Raw genomic sequence first — 21,694 nt, forward strand, 5'->3', positions numbered from 1 at the left:
TAGAATCATATTCAATAGCTATCTCAAAAACTGTGAAAATCAAGTTATCTAGTTGTAGTATTGAGGTGACATCTATAATATACGATACAGTGGGGAAACATTTAATTTCTCAATCACTTAATAAAATTATTAACTTCTTCTTCTTCTTCCACGGCGTTAAATCCTGGGGTAGGATTTGGCCTCCTCCACAACCGCTCTCCACTCACTCCGGTCTCTCGCTACACTTCTCCAGTTACCGGGTCTTCCTATATGAAGCCAGTCCACTTCTACGGCGTCAACCCATCTCCTTCTTGGACGGCCTCTGGGTCTCTTCCGTTGGGGTAGCCACTTTGTCATGATCGTTGGCGCTCTAACTTCAGGCATTCTCTCCACATGTCTCGCCCATCGTAGTCTTTGGGACTTACAGTATCTTTATGGTTCAAATACACTATATGACGATCGGTCACATATATGTCGAAAAACCCGTTTCTTATGTTGGCGTCCTGTGTCATAGAGTGTAAATACGATGTCATAGACTGTCACATATATGTCAAACGATCTATGGCGGCCTTCTATGTCATAGATTTTCGGCTCAGTGTAAACACCTCAGTAATTTTGTGTGACACTAGTTTATGTCTGTGACATCTATGCCGAACATGTTGTCATATATTATTGTTTATGGGTCATAGATCGCGCGGGAAGTGTTTTTCTGTCTTTGATTTCAAACGCCATCTCAACAATCTTGACTACTAAACGAAACAATACCTAGTAAAAAATGGACAGAAGAAGTCGCAAAATCGTGTTGGAGTGGACGGATGAAATAATCATTAATTTAATCGGATTGGTAGAAGGTAATCCACTATTGTGGGACTGTACACTGACTGATTATAAAAACAGGGTCCAAATCGTACAAGATTTGGGCCTTGAAAGCAGTTCTCAGTACTCGGTGGATGATGCCACGCGTAAATGGCAGAGTTTGCGGTGCCAATACAAAGACTTTAAAAATAAGGAAAAGGCGACAAAGAGTGGCCAAGGGACCAGCGACAGGTACCACGTGAGATGAATGTTTTTCGGCCTCCTGAAGTTCCTTGGCTGTGACTCGATAGCTGTCGTCACTACTTCAAATTTAGCAAGTATCGCAACGATTTTTATTAGACATTCCACATCGAGTTAAGTGTTTCTCTAGCGGCTAGCTATTCCAATTCAGATAACGAGCTCTCTTTGCAAAGTATTTATAGTATATTATTATTCTACGAAATGTATAAATATTAAAAAATAATACCTAGGTACCTATCCACAAAAGTGTAGACAGCCTTGAGGTACGTTCCTTCCTGAAACTTGGTATTATATTAGGCAGATGCTCTGTGAAATTAAACACAATATTATCCTATGACCATTCAGTCTCAGTTCTCTTTTCAATTGATGACTTGTTTAGGCTATTAAGCTAGGTAAAGATACTCTACTCCATATCGTTGTGATCTCAATTCTTGATTCCTGATGTTTTTTTCGTGTGTATCTTTAACAACAATGCATCGAAATCTTCCAGCGACAAGCGTACAAAATTTTTATACATTGCCGTATCCTCAGCTCTTAGCTCTCTTATTAAATTACTGTAGCATCCGAGAGTTTCCCGTCTTGCAATCCACTCACGAACCCAAACTCGTCTGCGTCTTAGTTTTTTATTGTCTACCAACAATAAATATGCCACGATTGCCGCGGCAGTAGCTCCATCCGCCGGCATTATAATATGATATGGACAGGAACCAAATAGATAAATAAATTTAAAATCTCACTAACAAGCCTAGGTAGGTACTGATTTATTTCGTTTTATAATTATTATCTGTTTGACGTTTATGAAGGCGTACCAACCATAAAGTTTGTCAAGCTAGCGTCATGTTGGTAGTATTTATCAGTGGCAAATATGTGACACAATAGATTTTACGGCATCGTGTGTAAACGGATTGGCACATACGGGTGTCATAGAATCTATGCCCACGCTTCTGTCATAGATTTTTTTGACATATATTGGCTCATGTGTAAACGGAATGGCATAGATATGATCATAGACACTAAAACGCTCTTGTCACATATGTGCCCACTCGTCATATAGTCTATTTGAACCTTTAGATTGTTTGCTGTTCAATCAGCTCTTCCAACTTGTGGTTCATTTTTATTCTGCAGTTCCCATTTTCCAAAGATTTTTCGGAGTATTTTGCGCTCGAAGACAGCTAATTTATTTTTCTCGTTTTGAGTTAAGCACCAAGTCTCACAGCCATATTAAGTGACCACTGGCCTTATAATTGTTTTATATATTATTTAAAGTTTACTTTTCCGGCCTAGAATTTTCGACCCCACCAGTCGCTTGCAGGCATGCCAGCATTTATTCCCGGAGATAAGGCGGATTTTTATCTCCTCTGCTGTCTTATTTTGGGTATTTAGGCTGGATCCGAGACACGTGAACTTGTCCACCCCTTTATATGCATGCTGTCCTATGTCTATATTCTGCAGCGGTACCTGATCGCGTGTGCTGACCATGTACTTAGTTTTTGACTGGTTTATTTGCAGCCCAGCGTTTTCTGCTTTTATTTTCATAGTGCCACCATGGTCGATCATCCTCTGTTTGGATCTGCTTGTAATTACTATGTCGTCAGCATAAGCGCACATCTGCGTTGTACTATTATCTACCCATCCTCTTATGTTGGTTTCACGAGCTATGGATTCCACCATACGGTTAAATACCATAGTGGATAGCGCATCCCCTTGTCTCACACCCGATTCGGTTTTGAAGCTTTCAGTTTGCTCATTTTGCACACTGACAACTGCTTGAGTATCCGTCAGTGTGGTCTTTATTAGCCTTACTAGTTTTAAGGAAATTCCCAATATTTTTAGGCTTTGCAGCATCTTATCCTTATTCACTATCGCTATAATAAACACAGTGCATGGGCATCCAAGTTCTTTCACGGACGTCGCGCACAGTACATATGGAACCCACTACAGACTGCAGCAACGTTATCACGTAGAAGGCAGACAAGGGGTCGCCCATTCAGCTACGTAAAGTATTGCTTGAACTTCAGTCTACTATTTAGCTTGTCTAGTTCAGTACAGCGCTCGGAATGGACCAGAACGTACCGGAGCGTAGCTTCGGTTCGTGAATTTACCGAGTATGGCGTTCCTGTTCATAAAAACCCCGAAGATGGCGTACCGGTTCGTAAAATCTCCAAAGGACAGCGAACCGTCTCGTAAATTCATCAAGCCTCATACTTAATATTATTACGTTCTAGTTTAGATTTAATTAAAAGTGAGGAAAATGAATTCATAACTAAATAAAAAACATAAACATAAATTAATATTTTTAGTATTAAGAAATATTTTTACAGGTATAGAATCTCTGAATTTTCTATGACCCGTACATAATGTAGTTAAGTTTTTTTGAAATAGTGATAAGAGTAAGTGTAAGACAACGTATTTGAGAACTAACCTTTTTTCAAGACAATACTGTTTTCAACGAATATGGCCTTGAATGCACCAATAGACAGACCATTTTGCGTCAATGGTGATAAAACAATAAAATTGTATACAAAGAAATGCACTGAGGCTAAGTAAGATGTATTGCATTGTCGCACGTATGAGAAATAAGTTAAGGTTAAGGTACACGCCTAAATACAGTGAGTTAATAACATAATAGTTATAATGCACACTGGAACTTTTAAATTTTTAAATGAAACACATTAAATACATAAATATTATCTTTACTGTATAAATGACTTAATTAATTTGTTAAATATCGCACAAAAATAATTTAGTAAAAATAGTGTGAATAAAACTACGTGCCCTACCTAAGTATCTACCGAGATAGGTATACTATATCTGTCCTGCCGAGGGTTGAAATTCTTGAGCACGTTTATGATCAAAACGGCAGTGGTAGGCAATTGTTTTTTGTAATGAAACTTTAAATTTTGTATCGAGACAACCATAATTGACCGAATTGTCCATTTATCATATTATTATTATGTTAGCGAAATTTACATGGGTTTGACGCGTTCATAGTTTTTGTATTTCATAATGCAATCGGGGTCATTCATTGGTCGTTTATCAATATTCAGTTGTATGCAGCCAATCATAGGCGTTTTCATCAGAGGAAGCGACAAAATTAGACTCCTTATTTTTCCAAATTTAATCATTTTAGGTTGTGTTTTTTTGGTTTCCCATTACCTAACTCCCATGCTTTGCTGCTCTGCACTATTTTTTTTTATATTACATTATTGATGAATTGATGAAGTTCAGCGGAAATACTTTGCAGTAAAAAACTAAGTAGGTACCGAGAGAGATGGAATAAAATAAGGGAGGCATTCATCCAGCACTGGATCGACCAAGGTTGATGGGTTGGGTTCTAAATAATTATTATTGCATACATGAAAAAACCTAACTATTGCAGCTGCTTTGCTAAATTTTTAAATTTCCGAAAAACTTGTGCTCTGACATCGTTTAAAAACTCGTTGTAGGTACTTAGAGCGGAATGTATAATCTAAGATCTCGATCCTAATACGTCAATTACATTTAGCTTCTTTACGAGCTGTTTGTTGGCGAATTTATAATCTGCCTGTAAAGTCGCCCAGTGTAATCATCGAACAAGCTAACATTTCGATGATTACACTGGGCGACTTTACAGGCAGATTATAAATTCGCCAACAAACAGCTCGTGAAGAAGCTCAATGTAATTGACGCTTAAGGATAAGTCGCCGAAAAGCATGACTTAACTATAGACAATCCTGAGTATGGAGTTAAGGAATCCTTAACCATCGACTACTTTTGTTATGAACACGCCCCCTTCTGTATTAACATTTACCACTGACAGCTGCTGTCAAAATAAAATACACTTAAATTCATTTAACAATGTATCTCAATATGGATATTGATAGTGTTAATACGTTTGGCATGTACTTGCAGAATATTATTTTACTTTTATACGCCAGCCCGCAGAAATACAAAATGCCAGGTGAAGAATGACACTTGACGCCAGTGTAACCATGTTAAAAAAATATCTTGCGGTGCCTGTGGAATCACGTATAATGACTTTAAACGAAATTTAATAACTTAAATCAAATAATTCCATAATTAATACAGATACATATTCGTGAACATCGTATAATGTTAAATTTTTTTGTATTGTTTAAGGTACAATACGAAATAAAAATATTTAAATAAATCAATCAGAATCCAATGAGATAAATATATGAAAAATTTCCCTGTATATAACAATTTCTATAACATTGGAAACCTATTAGAATAAATTATCCTACATGTCCACATGATGTAAATATTTTTTTTTCTAATAATATGTACCTACACTTCTGAGGTTGTTTAAAATGACTCATGTTTAATAAAGAATGCTACATTTGTAAATCTTGCGTATTACATACTTTTTAAATTAATTTATTAAAAATCATGCCCTTGCCTTTTCGTATACGATGGATTTTAATTTAATTAAAAAATAGTTTACCATAATCAAAATATTTCGAATTTACGAAAAATCAGAGCTTTGAAAAAAGCGGCATTTATTTTGTTTAAACCGAAGTATCTTCACTCATTTTTCTATCCACTCTTAGTTGCATATTTTTATTCAAACTACTAACAAAACCAATGGGAAATTGTGATTAGTTTGTCTATTATTTCATGTATTTTAATAATGTTTCCCACTCCAATTAGATTCATATACGTTTAGTTATTTATATTTGTACAATTATTAATGTATTTTTTAGAAAACGATTTCGTAAACTAAAATGACTCTATATTTGTATGTTACCACTAATTATTGTTATAGTCGATAGCGTATTGGGCAAAGATAATGATGAAAAAAGTACATTATGTAAAACTAAAAGATATTCTTATGTTACAGATATTATTATATCTAATATCACACATTTTTGGAAAATTGTCGAGCGTTCCTGTTCGTGAAATTTTCCATTTCGAGCACTGGTTCAGTATTTACCTTGCTTGACCTCTGAAAACGAATAATATATTGTGCTGTGTTCAAATGAGCAAATCGATTGAGTCAGGTACATAATCAGCTTTACTGCACAAATTATAATTGCATTGTGTTAATAATGTCTATTTGGAGATTATGTCAAAGAGAGAGAGAGCAGTTTATAACTTGGATTCCTTCTCATTTCACGATAACCAAAAACTTCCTTCTTTCTTCTTTCGACCATGTCCTATCCTAATAAGATCATATGGGTCTCCACAGAGTGGAGGTTTATATTAAAAGATTTTATTTTTAGGAGAAATGGATGTCAGCCACTAATTGCTCAACCTATTAGGTCCATACTCTAACTCAGTATTCCCCAACATTTTTACACATGTGGACCGGTAAAAAAAGGAAAATTTTTTCGCGGACCACTAATACTGAAATAAAAGTGGTTCTTTACGTAATATTTTTTAAATCTTATATTGTGACAGATATACATAACTATAACAAACAAATATACATATAACAGTATGATACAATTAAAATTTAACAAAAACAATGGTTTTTTTTTTCAACAAACTAATGTGAAACCTGCTGTTGCATCTATGCTAATATATTGGATATTCTTGGCTGCAGTGCTGCCTCTGATAGACGAAGTGCTGCATCCACGTTCAGTTTATTCCTTTGTTTCGATTTTATCGATGACATGTACGAAAATGCTTTTTTGCATGAATAGGTTGTTGAAAATGACATTAATAAATTTAAAGCTTTACAGCTTAAATATGGATACTCATTTTCCACTGATATCCAAAACTATGGAAATAATTTAATGTTCCTTGGGCGGCCCGGTACCATTTGATCCACGGACCAGGGGTTGGGGACCGCTGCGTCTAACTCATATACAAATTGAAAAATAATGTGTACTTTCCAGACCCAGGATTCGAACTTGGGACCCACGATGCTATAGGCCGACGCTTAAGCCGCGCGGCCTTCGTGGGAGAGTGGGGAACCAAAACACTGTCCTTTTACTTAGCACTTACTTTTACTAATACCACACAAACTTCGATCATAATCTATGACATCCCAATATAAATAAGGGACGGACGAATAAAACTACTCCGTTCTCCTCCCATGGGTTGATTTTTATGTAAATATCGTCAGTATTTAATAATACACCATATTACAATATGCAGAAGCTACTCATGAGCTCAATGAACAGAAAAATATATATTCAATTTAAACTTAGATTGAAAAAATATGCCACACTGTTTTAAATATATTATCAATGTATTTATTAATAAAAATAAAACACCATATTTATCATAAGTACTTACTATAATTCCATTTAATTTTATAAAGATCGGAACCAGTTTCGTCTAATTTATGCGAATTTAGGTAAAATTTTCCAATATATTATTATCTCAACAGCGCTCGAAATGGAAAAGTTTACGAACCGGAGCGTTCGACAAATTTTCTGAAGATATTTACGTAGTCATCAAATCGTATATGTATTTTATAAAAATGAGTGTGTCAGATTTTCTATTCTATGGCCTATCTAACTCAGACGGTCAACATATTTTTTCCACGAGACGGAGCGATAATTTTACAAATTTCACGAGCCGTAACGGCGCTCCGGTGCGTTCCGTTCCATTTCGAGCCCTGTATCTCAATAAGTGTAATATATTTATGTTTCAGCGCAGGTGACGTGCACACTTTGGGCTTTATTATTGCCTAGTGTCGACCGAAGTGTCTACTTCCACCGTGAAGTTACCACTTCCGTTCCATCTGGTCCTTCCGTCACTAAGCAAACAATAAAGGTATTCAGTTTTTTCGGTTGAAAGTTATGGATCATTACATATTTTGGGAAATTATACATGTATTTATCGTAGTAAGTACTTATTTTTTGTTAGATTTTGATCGTATTATGTGGACTTTTAGCAGATCTGGTTTTAAAGGGACGAGACCGTTGTAGGGGGGGTCCAGTAGTTGAGATGAAAGTCGGATTGGTGGTTGCTCCGATGAATGGAGGAGCGAGTTTTTGTTGCAGCGTTAACAGTCGGTACAAGAGTTATATTGTTACAGGTCAGAGGTCCGAGGCTCGGTGGATGAGATGCTGTGCGGAGCGATGAGGAGACTGAGATCTGACTCACACACGAAGATTAGTGATCGGATTTAATTTAATTTTTGATTGTGCTGTTTATATTAAGGTAGAAGGTCTCCGACTATTATGGGAGCATGCCCGTTCAGCTTATACGAGACCCGCAGTCTTGGCTTGGTCTCTCTGGTATGCGGCTTCGTCAGGATTCTTCATTCAGATTCAATTCTACATGCAATTATTATGGAGAGAAATTTCACCCGATCAAAAGGTAAATGGATTTGATTTTTTCTAATTTTTTTACATTATTATTAATTAATTTTTACATCTTGGTGGAGAAGGGTGCTTGTTGAAGGAAGTTAGGCTGTAGTGGGTAACAGAAAAAAGGCCTCCACAGAGGTTGTATTAACAGATTTTTTGGGGTTTTTTACGAGAAATGGATGTAAGCCACTTGCTCAACCTATTAGGTCCATACTCTGGGTCCAAATACATGTTGAAAACCCACCCGGGACCCCGCGACATTATTAGCCAATGCGGTAATCGCTCGGCCATTGTGAGTATGGATATATTTATGGGAATTAAATTTGAATTTTGTTTCATTTTCAGTAGGTAGTTTGCTATTACAATTATTATTGACTGAACATAAGAACTACACATAACTACTTTGTTTTCCCACCACCCCCCGGCATGTATGTACAGCCGTGGATATGCACGGCCACCTTCCATGACGCTATAAACGTGTCTGAAAGAAGTGATTTTAAGTGCTCATTCCGTCCCGAAACTGAGCCGCACATAGGATGCAAACCACATCCTTTGGGAATGTCCGAGACTGTGCTCCAAGAGGGAAGAGGTCCAACCAGCTGTTGGGCCCATCGGGCCAGGCCGTCCGACCTGGTCGCCACAAATGCCAATTATATTGCATTTTAAAAATTTGCGGCGTCTTATTGCGGACGTGAAGATTTCTTCACATAGTTTTGTTTGTCCGTATTGTTTCAGCTTTGTTTTTTGTATCTTATATATAATTAAATTTTATAATTTCTGTTAAGTCTCCGTGCCTTTCTCTCCCATGGCACTTTTTATAAAATAACGTCTTTCAGTAAACTCAAGTCATTTGAGAGCGTGGCGGTCCCAGTACTTGGGTAATCTGCTCCTGAGACATTCCCAGGCGTAAACAACTGCTCATGCTTCACACAAACGTAGGGCCCTGTGATACGCTCGATTAAGACCGAGCGTGGTGCAGGGCGGGTCGGTTTGGAGGGGCCCATGTTTGGGTTGAACATAAAATATTATATTTTACTGTTTTATAAAAGATATTCTCAGATATCTACTTGTGTTATGATAAGAGCATGTATGTAATGGATTGAGCAAGTGGTATACTTACTTCTATTTCTCATAACAAGAACGTGTTACCAAAACCTCTTTTTGAGGCTGTCATATCCAGATAGGATTGTAGAGCCAAAAAAAAAATAGAAATGTTCTCATAATGAGATTAAAAATATATTGATGTCTTTCTGCAGACTCTATTCAATGGCTTTGTGGAAGCTGCGTTGACAGTTATCGGGGCGTGTGCGGCGTTGTTCGCAGGCCGCGGGGGCGCCGGTTGTTCCGGTTCCCAAAGATTCCTTCCGCTTCTTCCGGTTGTCATTTCCGCTATTCAAGCAGCGGCTTCTCTCCTCTCTGCGGCGACCCACAATGTATGGTGGAGTTATTCTGCCTACGTGGTTCTTGGAGCTCTGTATCATTACATGATTACAATCGCCAGGTTTGTCGTTTTTTTTCCTTTGTAATTACATATTATTTATAATTAACTATTTCTTTTATTCAAACGAATAATTCACAAGATTTAAGAATATATCATTCTGATTATTGAACATTATATAATTTAGAAAAACACTTTCTGAGAGAGTATCTTATAACCAATAGAAAAAATCTTTTTTGAAAAAAGTAAGCCACCAGGCCGGGAATCGAACTCTTTCGAAAGAGCGCTGATGGGTAGGTATTAAAATGACCAATTGTTGAAATTTGTCGCTATTAGTATGTCACACCGTAGCATATTGGATAAATGCGATGATTGGGGCGCTTACCCGTGGAGATGCAGGGTTCGATTCCCGGCCGGGTGGCTTACTTTTTTCAAAAAAGAATTTTTCTATTGCTTATAATATACTCTCTCAGAAAGTGTTTTTCGAAATTATATAATGTTACATAATATTATTTAATTCAGCGCTGTTAACTAGACGACACCGACTGGACAATAGAATAGCTGGACGACAATCATCTGAATTCCGACATGAATCATAAAGTAGGCAACCAAGTCTAATATGAAGTGTCCACATATAGTCCTAAAACAGAGCAAGGTTTAAGTTTGTTGCAAAGAATCATAGTTATGTCAATCGTGCACTTTTATATTCAAACATTGCACTTTTAACTTTAAACCACAATGATATTGTGCAAAAATATTTATAAAGTTTTGATTGACCAATAATGTTGTGCAATTTTATTGTTTGTTTAGTTGATAATTATATTGACTGGGTGGAAAACTTATTCAAGGATCCATGAAAAAAATATCTTAATACTTATTAATAATTATTAGGAACTTTATTCTGGCATCTATAATTATTGAGGAACATGCCTAAAGGGGCCAGTAAACGAGCAGCAAAAATTGCAGATTGCCGATACAATTATTGACAAAAAATGATGCAACTATTGCCAGTTGCTGGGCAATGTATGACCCGTCGTCAGTGTCGGGCAAGTGAGGCTGATGTATTTTGTGCGTAAACGTGACAACAACGGCCGGCAATGAAGTTTCTGCACCATATCTATCCATATATATCTGAATAATCACATAAACAAATCTAAAATAAAATAAGGATTTGGATCGGGTCCTACTTAAACAAACGTGAAACAATAAGTACCTAATATAAACCAAAAATAAGTTATTGATAATTATTTATTTAAAAACTTTACGAGAATCACAAAAATTGACTTTTAGTACTTACCTAGGTATACAATTAGCGCGAAGAAAAAGAAAGTTGATACAGTTATGAAGAAAGCAGCACTGATTACTATTATACTGCCAGTCACTCTTCGATTTTTGCCAACTGGAGATTCATACAGGAGTTGAATGTATTTATTCAGGGTGTTCCACCCTTCGATTGCTCACATTGTTCCAGATCCAGACGTTTGTGCAGCTTTGATAAATGGCCTTTTCATATTTTGATCATTATATAGTTTGGCTTCCACGTTCCATAGTTCAAGACGTAAATAAACCTCGTTAATAAGCTTTAATACCCCGTGGTTTGTTCATTCATTCATTGTACGTAGTGTCAATTGACGATTAGTAATAACATCATAATAATAATATTAATAACGAGACAGCGAAAAATTATAATAATAATAATGTATTGTCATAATATCAGCTGTCACTACAATGTTTTTATTGTTGCTAGGGGTGAGGTCAAACAGAGACGCATACATGGAGCAGAGCGAGAATGAAATAGATTTATCTAGCAATTATTGCCGTATTTTCGATTGCGTTCGATATTACGTTATATCGACCAATCATGTTGCCAGAGAGCATGGGCAATAGATGTAAAGTTTCGGCAACGTAGAATACACTATTGTCGTGTTTCGGGGAACTATTAACGGCGACACAATTGCCGTAAAAAGGGTAAAATAACAGAAATAGATTGTCTATTCCTCCTACAAAGTTGATACCTAATCCCAAGATCATTGTCCACTTGACTGCCAAGGAAAATGTATTGTGTATAATAATATGTGTATGGTAAAGTAAATAAAATAATACATATTATGTATAATTTTCACAATAATAATTAATGAAGTTATCCAAACGACCAAAATGTCATTATACCTATTACTTTTGTTAATCTGTAATCGATAAAACGATGTTTTTAAAATTGAAACTGTGCAAAAATGCGTAATGAGTACCAACTTCATAGCGGGACTTTGGGCAATCTTTTTCTATTATTTTACATGAGGCACGTTCCTAAATTATAGATAACTGCATAAAGTTCCTACTAATTAACAAGAATTTAGGTATTTTTTGTACATTGTTATATTTGGCATATGATTTTATAAAATGCCTGACAACTGTGAAAAAAATGCGAAACATGTATTTATTATAACGTTCAGCGCTCGAAATGGAAAATTTTACGAACCGGCGCGCTCGATAATTTTACGAAAATATCAACTACATTATACTATACTTACTACATTAATTATAAATCTGGTTTATAAAAATAAGTGTGTTATTTTTTTATTATATGAAATATCTAGCTCAGACGATCAAATTAATATTTCCACAAGACGGAGCGATAATTTTGTGGATTTTATGAACCGGAACGGCGCTCCGGTGCGTTCCGGTCCATTTCGAGCCCTGATATCGTTCATTCATATTTTGAGTGTATGTTTTTGAATTTTTAAAGCATATTGAATTTATTTTCTATTCCAATGAACATGCCACATTGGCAACAATTATTATGGCTACCGATACACCCACATTGAGTCTTATATAATCCAAACTGTATAATCTGGTAATTTTTTCAAGTGAAATGACGTACCTACAAAATATTATGTTAATTTAATAATTGAATAAAGTGAAAAGTGGTAAGATAATAATTATAATAAATAAATTTACAGTAATCCGCCACCCCAAAAACCAGACAAGTGTCCAATTAGTGAAAACGGGGGATTATAGTGCATAGGTACATACCTACAAATATGGTAAAAATTAAAGCAGGTATTTCGTAATACTGTCTAATAACGCCCACCATGGCCGCGCGGCTTAAGCGTTGGACTATCATGCCGTGGGTCCCAGGTTCGAATCCTGGGTCTGGCAAGTGCACATATTGTTTTCCAAATTGTATGTGGGTATGGACCTAATAGGTTGAGCAAGTGGCTGACATCCATTTCTCGTAAAAACAAAATCTGTTAATACAAACCTCTACCCTGTGGAGGCCCATATGATCCTACTAGGATCGGACATGGTCGAAAAAAAAATCATTAAAATAGTTTCTGTTGACAAATTTGTACAATCGATTTTATTTACGGTTTTATTTACAATCAAAGTATGTATTAAATTATACATATTTATAAACGTTTATTAACTACTTATCAAACAGTATATCACTTGACACAACCCGTTGTCCAGTGAAGCAGATATTCTGGATTGGTCTAAGATTCCTGGCTTTCCCTATGACCAAAAGCTTCGTGTTGTGTCTCGGTTGCATTGGAGCACGCCATAATTGTGATGCAGTCCTTGGGCACTTTCCTCCCTGGCGCATTACTGTGTTCGCGATGAATGTTCGTTTTACGAAGGAGAAGTTCCAAAATAAACCCGTCTCTGCGGTGTATACTACACGGTGGACTACTGAATTTGTTATACGAATGCCGGCGAATTATAGAGCTTGATTTTGTGCTATCAACTAGTAAAAATAACGGCGGATTACTGAGTGTTCTGTATTAAATTTTTTTACAGTTCTGAAATCGCACGTAGGCTGGTGTACGACAGTTGTTTTGGCTTGATCTTCGGAATCAACACATTGGGAGCGGCGGCAATTCAATCTTTCCTGACCTTCGCCGTGATATCAGATCAAGGATTACAATTATCACTAAGGGATCAATACAAGGCATATGCTTTCTGCTATTTAATTCTTAGCATCGTTGCCTTGTTTGTATGGCTGTATGTTGTGTTTTCAAGATGTCGACGTAGTGGTGAGGGTGCGAGTTTGAATGGACACGGTAGAAGCATATCTGATGCACGCACCATGAATGGGCATAGTCAGCATGTTGATACCGAAATGTGATGACTCGTTTACAGTGGAATCTCGATTATTCGGAGCCTGATTATCTGAATTTGACAATGTATCTTGTGGCTCTCAGGGCCAAGGATTTTCCGCGCCCCCCCCCCCCCTACCCATAAAATTGTTAAGGGTAGTGTGATGTCTACAGTAGCGTTTCACAACTCGTATTCTGCGGAACTTTAGGGACTGTAATAGTATAATCAAAAATCGAAGAATACACACTACAGGTCGTATAGATCCCCATATATGGTCCCCAGCCCCCGGTCCACGGACCGGTACCGGTTCGTGGATCAAATAGTACCGAGCCGCCAAGGAACCCAAGAAAGGAGATTGCCACCACAGCACTTAAATCCGTATTGCCATTTCCGATATCCTATTGATACCAGATGGAAATCTCCCACAGGAGACTACCTCAAAGGGCGGACCGAACCATCATATTTCCCAAAATACCACAGCCTACGTCCACTCTTCGCGGTGATCGCAACCCTCGGCCGAGCGGAACCCGTCTCCTTGAAATTCAAATTCGTCAAACTCCCGCCAAAACAGACGCGGTCTATCAAAAACGGCCGCTCGCGCCGCCACTAGTCAATCCGTCGGTAAAAGAGAGAGGTTCCCGACCGACGGATGAACATGACGCCGCCTGTCAGTTGAACGCGCGCAAAAAGCTCTCTTACCTCAACCGCCGAACCAACAGCATCGACCGCAAAATCTCTTCTCGCCTTCGCTCGCCTCGGACGCGAAGCCAAGCCAGCATTCCGGACAGCCCGCCAAAAAGACCACATCTGACATCGGCAGATCGCCACGCCGCAAGCACTGACTCGCCTCGGATGCCAAGCAATCAATCAGCAGCCCAGCCGCGACACCACGTTGCAGCCCGCCAATTACCAACCGACCGCCAACGACGACAATAACCTGTATCGTATCTGTAACGACTACCCTGCAATACGATGAAATAAACCAGCCTTGACCAAATACCCCGTGCGTTTCTGTCCCCCACCCCCGCTTTGACCTTGACGTTATCACGGCCTGCCATCTCCGCTTCAGAGCGCGCAGAAGGCCGGTGATAAGTTGATCGCCGTCAACGTGGGGCTTGTGGGCAGGATTGTGTCCACCGGAGCCAGCATCGACCCTGAGATACGCCAGCAGAGTGAGTACAACTGTGAACTTCCTCAAGCAGTGACATTTGCGAGTACTCACTCTACCGGGGGAGAAACACACGGCCGGTATTTACAATGTCAAATTGACCTTGTTTCGCGCGTGCAATCGCAACATCGAGACACGCGGCGATACGTTCCTCGCAGCGGAAATGACACACGAGATCGCGCGGAACGTACTCCCGCAAGTTCATTCGATGTGGAAAGCATAGCCAGACACTGCTGGGGGGCCGCGCAAAAAACCGCGTGGTCCCGAAACCTGGACATCAGCACTCCAGTGGCGCCCGACAACAGCATCATGGACATCGGCTCCATCGCAAGACGTGACAGCAGCATCGTTATGTTCCTCCGACCAGCGGTATCATCCGTCGACCCTGGCCCACGGAGGAATACGTAAGATGTCATGGCCAACGGCGTCGCGACGCTACACGGAGATGCCCCGGCTACCGACGCCGACGCTCTTCGTGACCGACGTCACCCAGCACAGCGAGGTGCCAGCCAACGGCGCTCGTACCTCAAAACCCAGGCGAAACATCTGCCACCAGCGCGGATGTCTCGCCTAGCATAACCACTAGCCTTATCAAGCCTAGCGAGTCTTAACGCACTGGAAGACGACACTCCTCGCAAAGACCCAAGGTCAAGCTTCAGTACCAAACCCCATAACCAGCCGCTTACCATTTGGCACCGGCGTTATCACGGAGTGCCCCGGCGCGACGCCCGGCACCTTCATGATATACCTTACGGCAGACCGAGGTTGGTCGCCTGGTCTCTGGTTGCCCAACCGGCGGTGACCAGCAGATACATCAGACACCGCCTCAATCGCCGACGGCCCAAGGCTACATCGGATCTGCAACCTGAGGGACCAAGAAGACTGAAGCGGAAGCCAAGATTCCAGGGACGCAGCAAGACCCCCAGCATTAATCGACCAACAAGACAAACATCCGACGCCAGAGAGGATGTCACGCCCGCCTTAAAACTACGACACCTATGGCCAAACCGCTTCGACGCCTTGGACGTGCGAGAAGACGACGCTCAAGAACTCAAGGTCCCACTTCCAACACCAGACCCCATCACCAGACGTCTATTCTTGGAACCGGCGCTATCACGGAGTGTCCCTGACTGACATGTCTGACACCTCCGCGAAAACCTCACGAGGAAGCTGAGATTGGTGCCCTGGTCTCTAGTCACACAATGGCGGCGACTAGCAGGCGCAACAGGTCCCACCTCACTCTTCGACGGCCCAAGGATGCGATGAGCTGGTCGATTCGAGGGAACCACCATGTGGAAGTGGAAACCTCAGCAGTTTTGACACGAAAGAGCCTCAAGCACGCCAAGACCATCGGACGCGTCAAAGCTGCACAGAGGTGAACCGGCCCTCAAGGACAAGCGACGGTAGGCTGATGGAAAAGACGACGGTTCGGTCGTTTCCCGGAGAGGTCGTTTGATACCAGATGGAAATCTCCCACAGGAGACTACCTCAAAGGGCGGACCGAACCATCATATTTCCCAAAATACCACAGCCTACGTCCACTCTTCGCGGTGATCGCAACCCTCGGCCGAGCGGAACCCGTCTCCTTGAAATTCAAATTCGTCAAACTCCCGCCAAAACAGACGCGGTCTATCAAAAACGGCCGCTCGCGCCGCCACTAGTCAATCCGTCGGTAAAAGAGAGAGGTTCCCGACCGACGGATGAACATGACGCCGCCTGTCAGTTGAACGCGCGCAAAAAGCTCTCTTACCTCAACCGCCGAACCAACAGCATCGACCGCAAAATCTCTTCTCGCCTTCGCTCGCCTCGGACGCGAAGCCAAGCCAGCATTCCGGACAGCCCGCCAAAAAGACCACATCTGACATCGGCAGATCGCCACGCCGCAAGCACTGACTCGCCTCGGATGCCAAGCAATCAATCAGCAGCCCAGCCGCGACACCACGTTGCAGCCCGCCAATTACCAACCGACCGCCAACGACGACAATAACCTGTATCGTATCTGTAACGACTACCCTGCAATACGATGAAATAAACCAGCCTTGACCAAATACCCCGTGCGTTTCTGTCCCCCACCCCCGCTTTGACCTTGACGTTATCACGGCCTGCCATCTCCGCTTCAGAGCGCGCAGAAGGCCGGTGATACTATCTGTGTGAAGCGGGGTTTTCTGCAATGACAGCAACCAAAACAAAACAACGGAATAAACTGGACATAAGCAACAGACTTCGGGTGTCATTGTATCCTATTACCCCCAGATGGAACCGTCTCGTTGCAAAGAAACAAGCTCAGGGTTCTCATTGATTTAGCGGTCTAGTGAGTTAAAATGTTAAATCATTTTATATTCATTTTTTGGTGTAACTGTATTTTATTTTGAAGGCATGTTTAAATACAATTAAATTAAAATTATTAAATCAAAACAATCTAAAATATAAACAATCAACGCCCCCCCCCTCAGTGGGCCGCGGTAAAATTATCAAACGTTGACCGGTCCACGGCGATAAAAATGTTGGGGACCACTGGTATAGATCGCACAACCATAGTTGAGGCGGCCGAATACTCACACAGACGCATTCCATAAGTAAGATTTTTATCACACTTGAATGGGCAAAGATATAGTTTATAATGAGTATCTTTAGAATTCATCTTCAAATGTGTTAATCTTGCCCATTTTTTGAATAATAAAATGCTCAATTCTTGTCAAATTTGGGATCACAGAGATTATCAATATAATTTTTTATTGTAAATATTTCACTATAATAATGTAAATTGTACTGATGGTTTTATAAATGCGTTTAAAAATTAATAAATGTAAAATATCTTAACACCACTGCACATTTATGTACTGAAATATAACTATATTCTAAAACATTGGAGCGAGAGGTTTAAAAGAATACTATTTTATGTAATAAAAACACTTGATGCAGTCATAAAATGTTTAAAATAAATATAAAGGATAATAAGGCTTCAAAATGATATAAATAGATTATCTACAACGTTTAAGGTATGTCCAGGATCATGCTTTGAAAATAGAACAAAAGCTCCATTTTGACCTACGCTGAGCATGTCCCCCCTTAAGCAATCTTCAGCCAAGTACAAATAGGCGAGTGTCGGAGAAAAAATATTGTTTATTATATTATTGTTTTGATAGTTAAAGAGTTTTGTGGTTTATGTGTTGGGTCATTTATGATTGATATTATAGAAATAAACATTATAAATATTGAACTATGCATTTTATAACATATCGTCGGCTTAACTAGAAAACTGCTTATCTACAGTTTAGCAAAATGTTCAGGAGAGCATAAAAACTGAATAAAATCAGTTGTAACCAATATCATGTTGTGAATTTTACATATGTTACGTAAATAATAATTTTTGTTGATTTGGCATTCAAATATTAAGAAAAATTTTAACCTGTCTCCCAAAAAACACAAAAAATGCAGATACGTATTATTCTCTTTTCCTTACCAACATAAAATTTGGAGATACGCAGTTTGCGTAACTTATTTTAAGTATGCAAATTTAGTGTGAGGATACTAATATCACACCCACGGTGGCCGCGCGGCATAAGCTTTGGACTATCATGCCGTGGGTCCCAGGTTCGAATCCTGGGTCTGGCAAGTACACATATTGTTTTTCAATATGTGTGTGAGTCAGGGTATGGACCTAATAGGTTGAGCAAGTGGCTGACATCCATTTCTCGTAAAAACAAAATCTGTTAATTCAAACCTCTACTCTGTGGAGGCCCATATGATCCTATTAGGATCGGACATGGTCGGAAAAAAAAAAAAAAAATACTAATATTACCCAATTATCAACACACAATGAATGTAACAGCATGATATAACAAGCTGAAAGAAGTACCTACATAGCAAGCTTTTCTCCTACCAAGTATAATCATAGGAAAATAAGTTTGAACTATTAACTTATGGAAGAATAATATTTTATTAAAATGTTAACATATAAAATTTTTACAAAAATAGTTTCTTGCACACTCTGACATATCTATTTCTGCATTTTAAGGATAGCACAGTGGAAGTTGATCTTCTTGATGCTTTTTTCGTACTGGTTTTTCTATTTGTTGCATTAACTGTTACAAGCGTATTAACCAACACTTTCTTTTCTGCCCAAGATAACTTCCAAAAAATCATTAAACATAACTCTCCTCTCTTCTGATATCGACTGATATTTTATAACAGAGCGATCTTTCTTTGAGGAACTGCAATTAAACCTTTCTTTCAGTGTTCTTTTCTCTTTGCCGATGCCATACTTCCATTTTCCATTTATTTTCTTTTTTCCTTTGTAAGATTCACCCTTTTCTCTCTTTTTTGCGATTGCCCATTGGTTTTTATCCATCTGACCCGTTTGAGATCTTCGTTTATCAACTGTGTTATCTTCAGTTGACAGACTAGCATTAATCTGTACCTCCTTTTTTGTATGTATTCCTTCCACCTGCTCTGCAAAGACTAACACATCGTCTAGCGAATTGTTATTCGAATCCATTTGGATGTAGTTTTGAGTCTCCACTTGCTCAATCAAACAATGAGTTGTCTCTAAAATGTTATTTGACTCCATTTGGATATAGTTTTGAGTCTCCGCTTGCGCAAACAATGAGTTGTCTTTTCTTCATAACCATTTTCCACCTGTGCTACCGAAATGCAAATTTCACCTAATTCAAGATTGTTTGAATCAATAATTGTATTTACAGTCCTTGTCTCCACTGGCTCAATTTTCTTTGTGAGACTACCATCATCATTGACGACGTAATTTTTAAGGGCATTCATAATTTTATGGGCTCTTAACGACGACATGGTTGATTTCTGTAACATAAAAATTCAATGTGTCACTAACCCCTTCCGTGAATTTTAATAAAACAAGTAAATAACCATAATAATATTTATTATCAAACTGTAAATTATTTTCTATACTTTTGTAGTGTCAGTAATTAAGTTTTAGTACAAGAAATGGGATCAACAAAAATAATAATATCATATTAATCGTATTACAAACGCCCGCAAACTGCGTATCTACTGACACACTCTTATGAGAAAAGTAGGTATCTACCACAGTGAATTTAAAGTTCATTTTAAACATGTAAACAGCACTTTTTCATATAAACTTAATATTTAATGATATTATAATGACATAACATACCTCGAATAATGTGAAGATTCGTTTAAAAACACCAAATTTGAGCAATTGAACTAGTCTGAACAGGAACGTTGCTCGCTGCTCGCCAAACTTAGAGCGAATGAAAGCAGATACGCACTTTTCTTGTCACTAATATGATGTTAGAAGTTACGCATTTTTCTAAAGCGAAGATTGTGCAAATGCCATATTTTTTTTAATTATACGTAGTTTGCAGTTCGATGACGTATAAAATTCTCTACAAAATGGCGTTCTCAACTTTTTTTCGACCAAATACGTAGATAAGCAGTTTTCTAGTTAAGCCGACGATATGCTTATTGCTCTTAAATCCCGATTTTTTTTATTTCACATTGTAAAAATCCTGACTTGGTAAAATAATTAAATGTCAACGCTGCTTATCAGCCTCCTCCACTAGTGGCATTGGTACGTAGAAGTTAAATTATATTTGAAATTAGTATGAAAATATAATAAAATTTTATTTGAAATTCGATAACTTTACCAATAATTATTAAACCTTGTGCTATTACTGTGTTATTATAATATTATGTAGTCAAAAATTCTAAAATTTACTTGGAGTACGTTATTATTAGAATTTATATATCTTAATTTTATAGTAATCTTAATCTTATATTATACTTAATATAATATTATGTATTTTTATAGCATTTATCTCAAAATTTAAAAATCTACTAAAGAAATAAATGTATTTTTATATTAACATAATATTGTTTTAATGATCATATTATTTTCCTGAAGAATGAAAAAAAATCTTTAAAAAACTTGAAATTTCTTATAAGATGTTTTGGTATCTCACCAATTCAAATAAGTTAAAATCTACTATAAACATACCACAGTAGCGTGAATAAGTTGTATAATTTTGACAGAAAACAAAGTTATAATCAGAGCGATGCCTACTGAGAGAAAGCAATGCAATAAACTTGATGTAAGTAAGTTTAGTTCAGCAATATCGACTGCAACAATAATTACAATTGTTTTGCACAATAATTAATGTACACTAGAAGAAATATTGCCTGTACATGTTTCAAGGTTCAATTATTATTGTTCCACTATTGACTATTATAATATTATGATACCGTTTTCTTAGAAACATTACTTAAATACCTACACATTCTTTAGTAAGTAGGTACCTACCATTTGTGGAGGGTAGAGATAAGCCGTGGAGATTCGATAATATAAATAGAGCACACTAAACTTTGTCAGTCATACTTATTAATCGTTTTCATTGAACTAAGAATACGTCATTGCAGATGCAATATTACAAAGTTTACAAATTTCAATGAAACCCTGGCTAACCAACTATAATAGATAAATTATATTCTTATATTATCTAAAGTGATGTACGATTTAAAGCCATAATTTTAAATATTTTATAGAAAGTAGAATTTAAAAAAACAAACCAACGCCATCTGCAATTTATATTTTTAGTTCAATGAAAACAATCAAGTATGTCTGACAAAGTTTAGTGTGCACTATTTATGTTGGATCTCAACAACCTGCCTCAACCCTTCACTGCTAGTAAGTACCTATAC

At 38.2% G+C, this 21,694-nt stretch overlaps 1 protein-coding gene across 1 annotated transcript in view; it reads left to right on the plus strand.

Annotated features, from left to right (window-relative positions):
• Window positions 1-14,832, plus strand: part of LOC147063342 (thiamine transporter 2-like) — a 45,056-nt gene extending 30,224 nt beyond the window's left edge. The window contains exons 4-7 of the mRNA XM_085959393.1: window positions 7,640-7,761; window positions 8,152-8,310; window positions 9,557-9,801; window positions 13,534-14,832. Coding sequence (XP_085815519.1) covers window positions 7,640-7,761; window positions 8,152-8,310; window positions 9,557-9,801; window positions 13,534-13,861 — 854 coding nt within the window. The 3' untranslated portion in view covers window positions 13,862-14,832. The remainder of the gene's footprint in view (window positions 1-7,639; window positions 7,762-8,151; window positions 8,311-9,556; window positions 9,802-13,533) is intronic.
• Window positions 14,833-21,694: the final 6,862 nt, after the last annotated feature.

This window comes from Rhyacophila brunnea, unplaced genomic scaffold (assembly GCF_057557595.1).
Source record: "Rhyacophila brunnea isolate RB1 unplaced genomic scaffold, BYU_Rbru_1.0 scaffold_9, whole genome shotgun sequence".
Taxonomy (NCBI): Eukaryota; Metazoa; Arthropoda; class Insecta; order Trichoptera; family Rhyacophilidae; genus Rhyacophila; species Rhyacophila brunnea.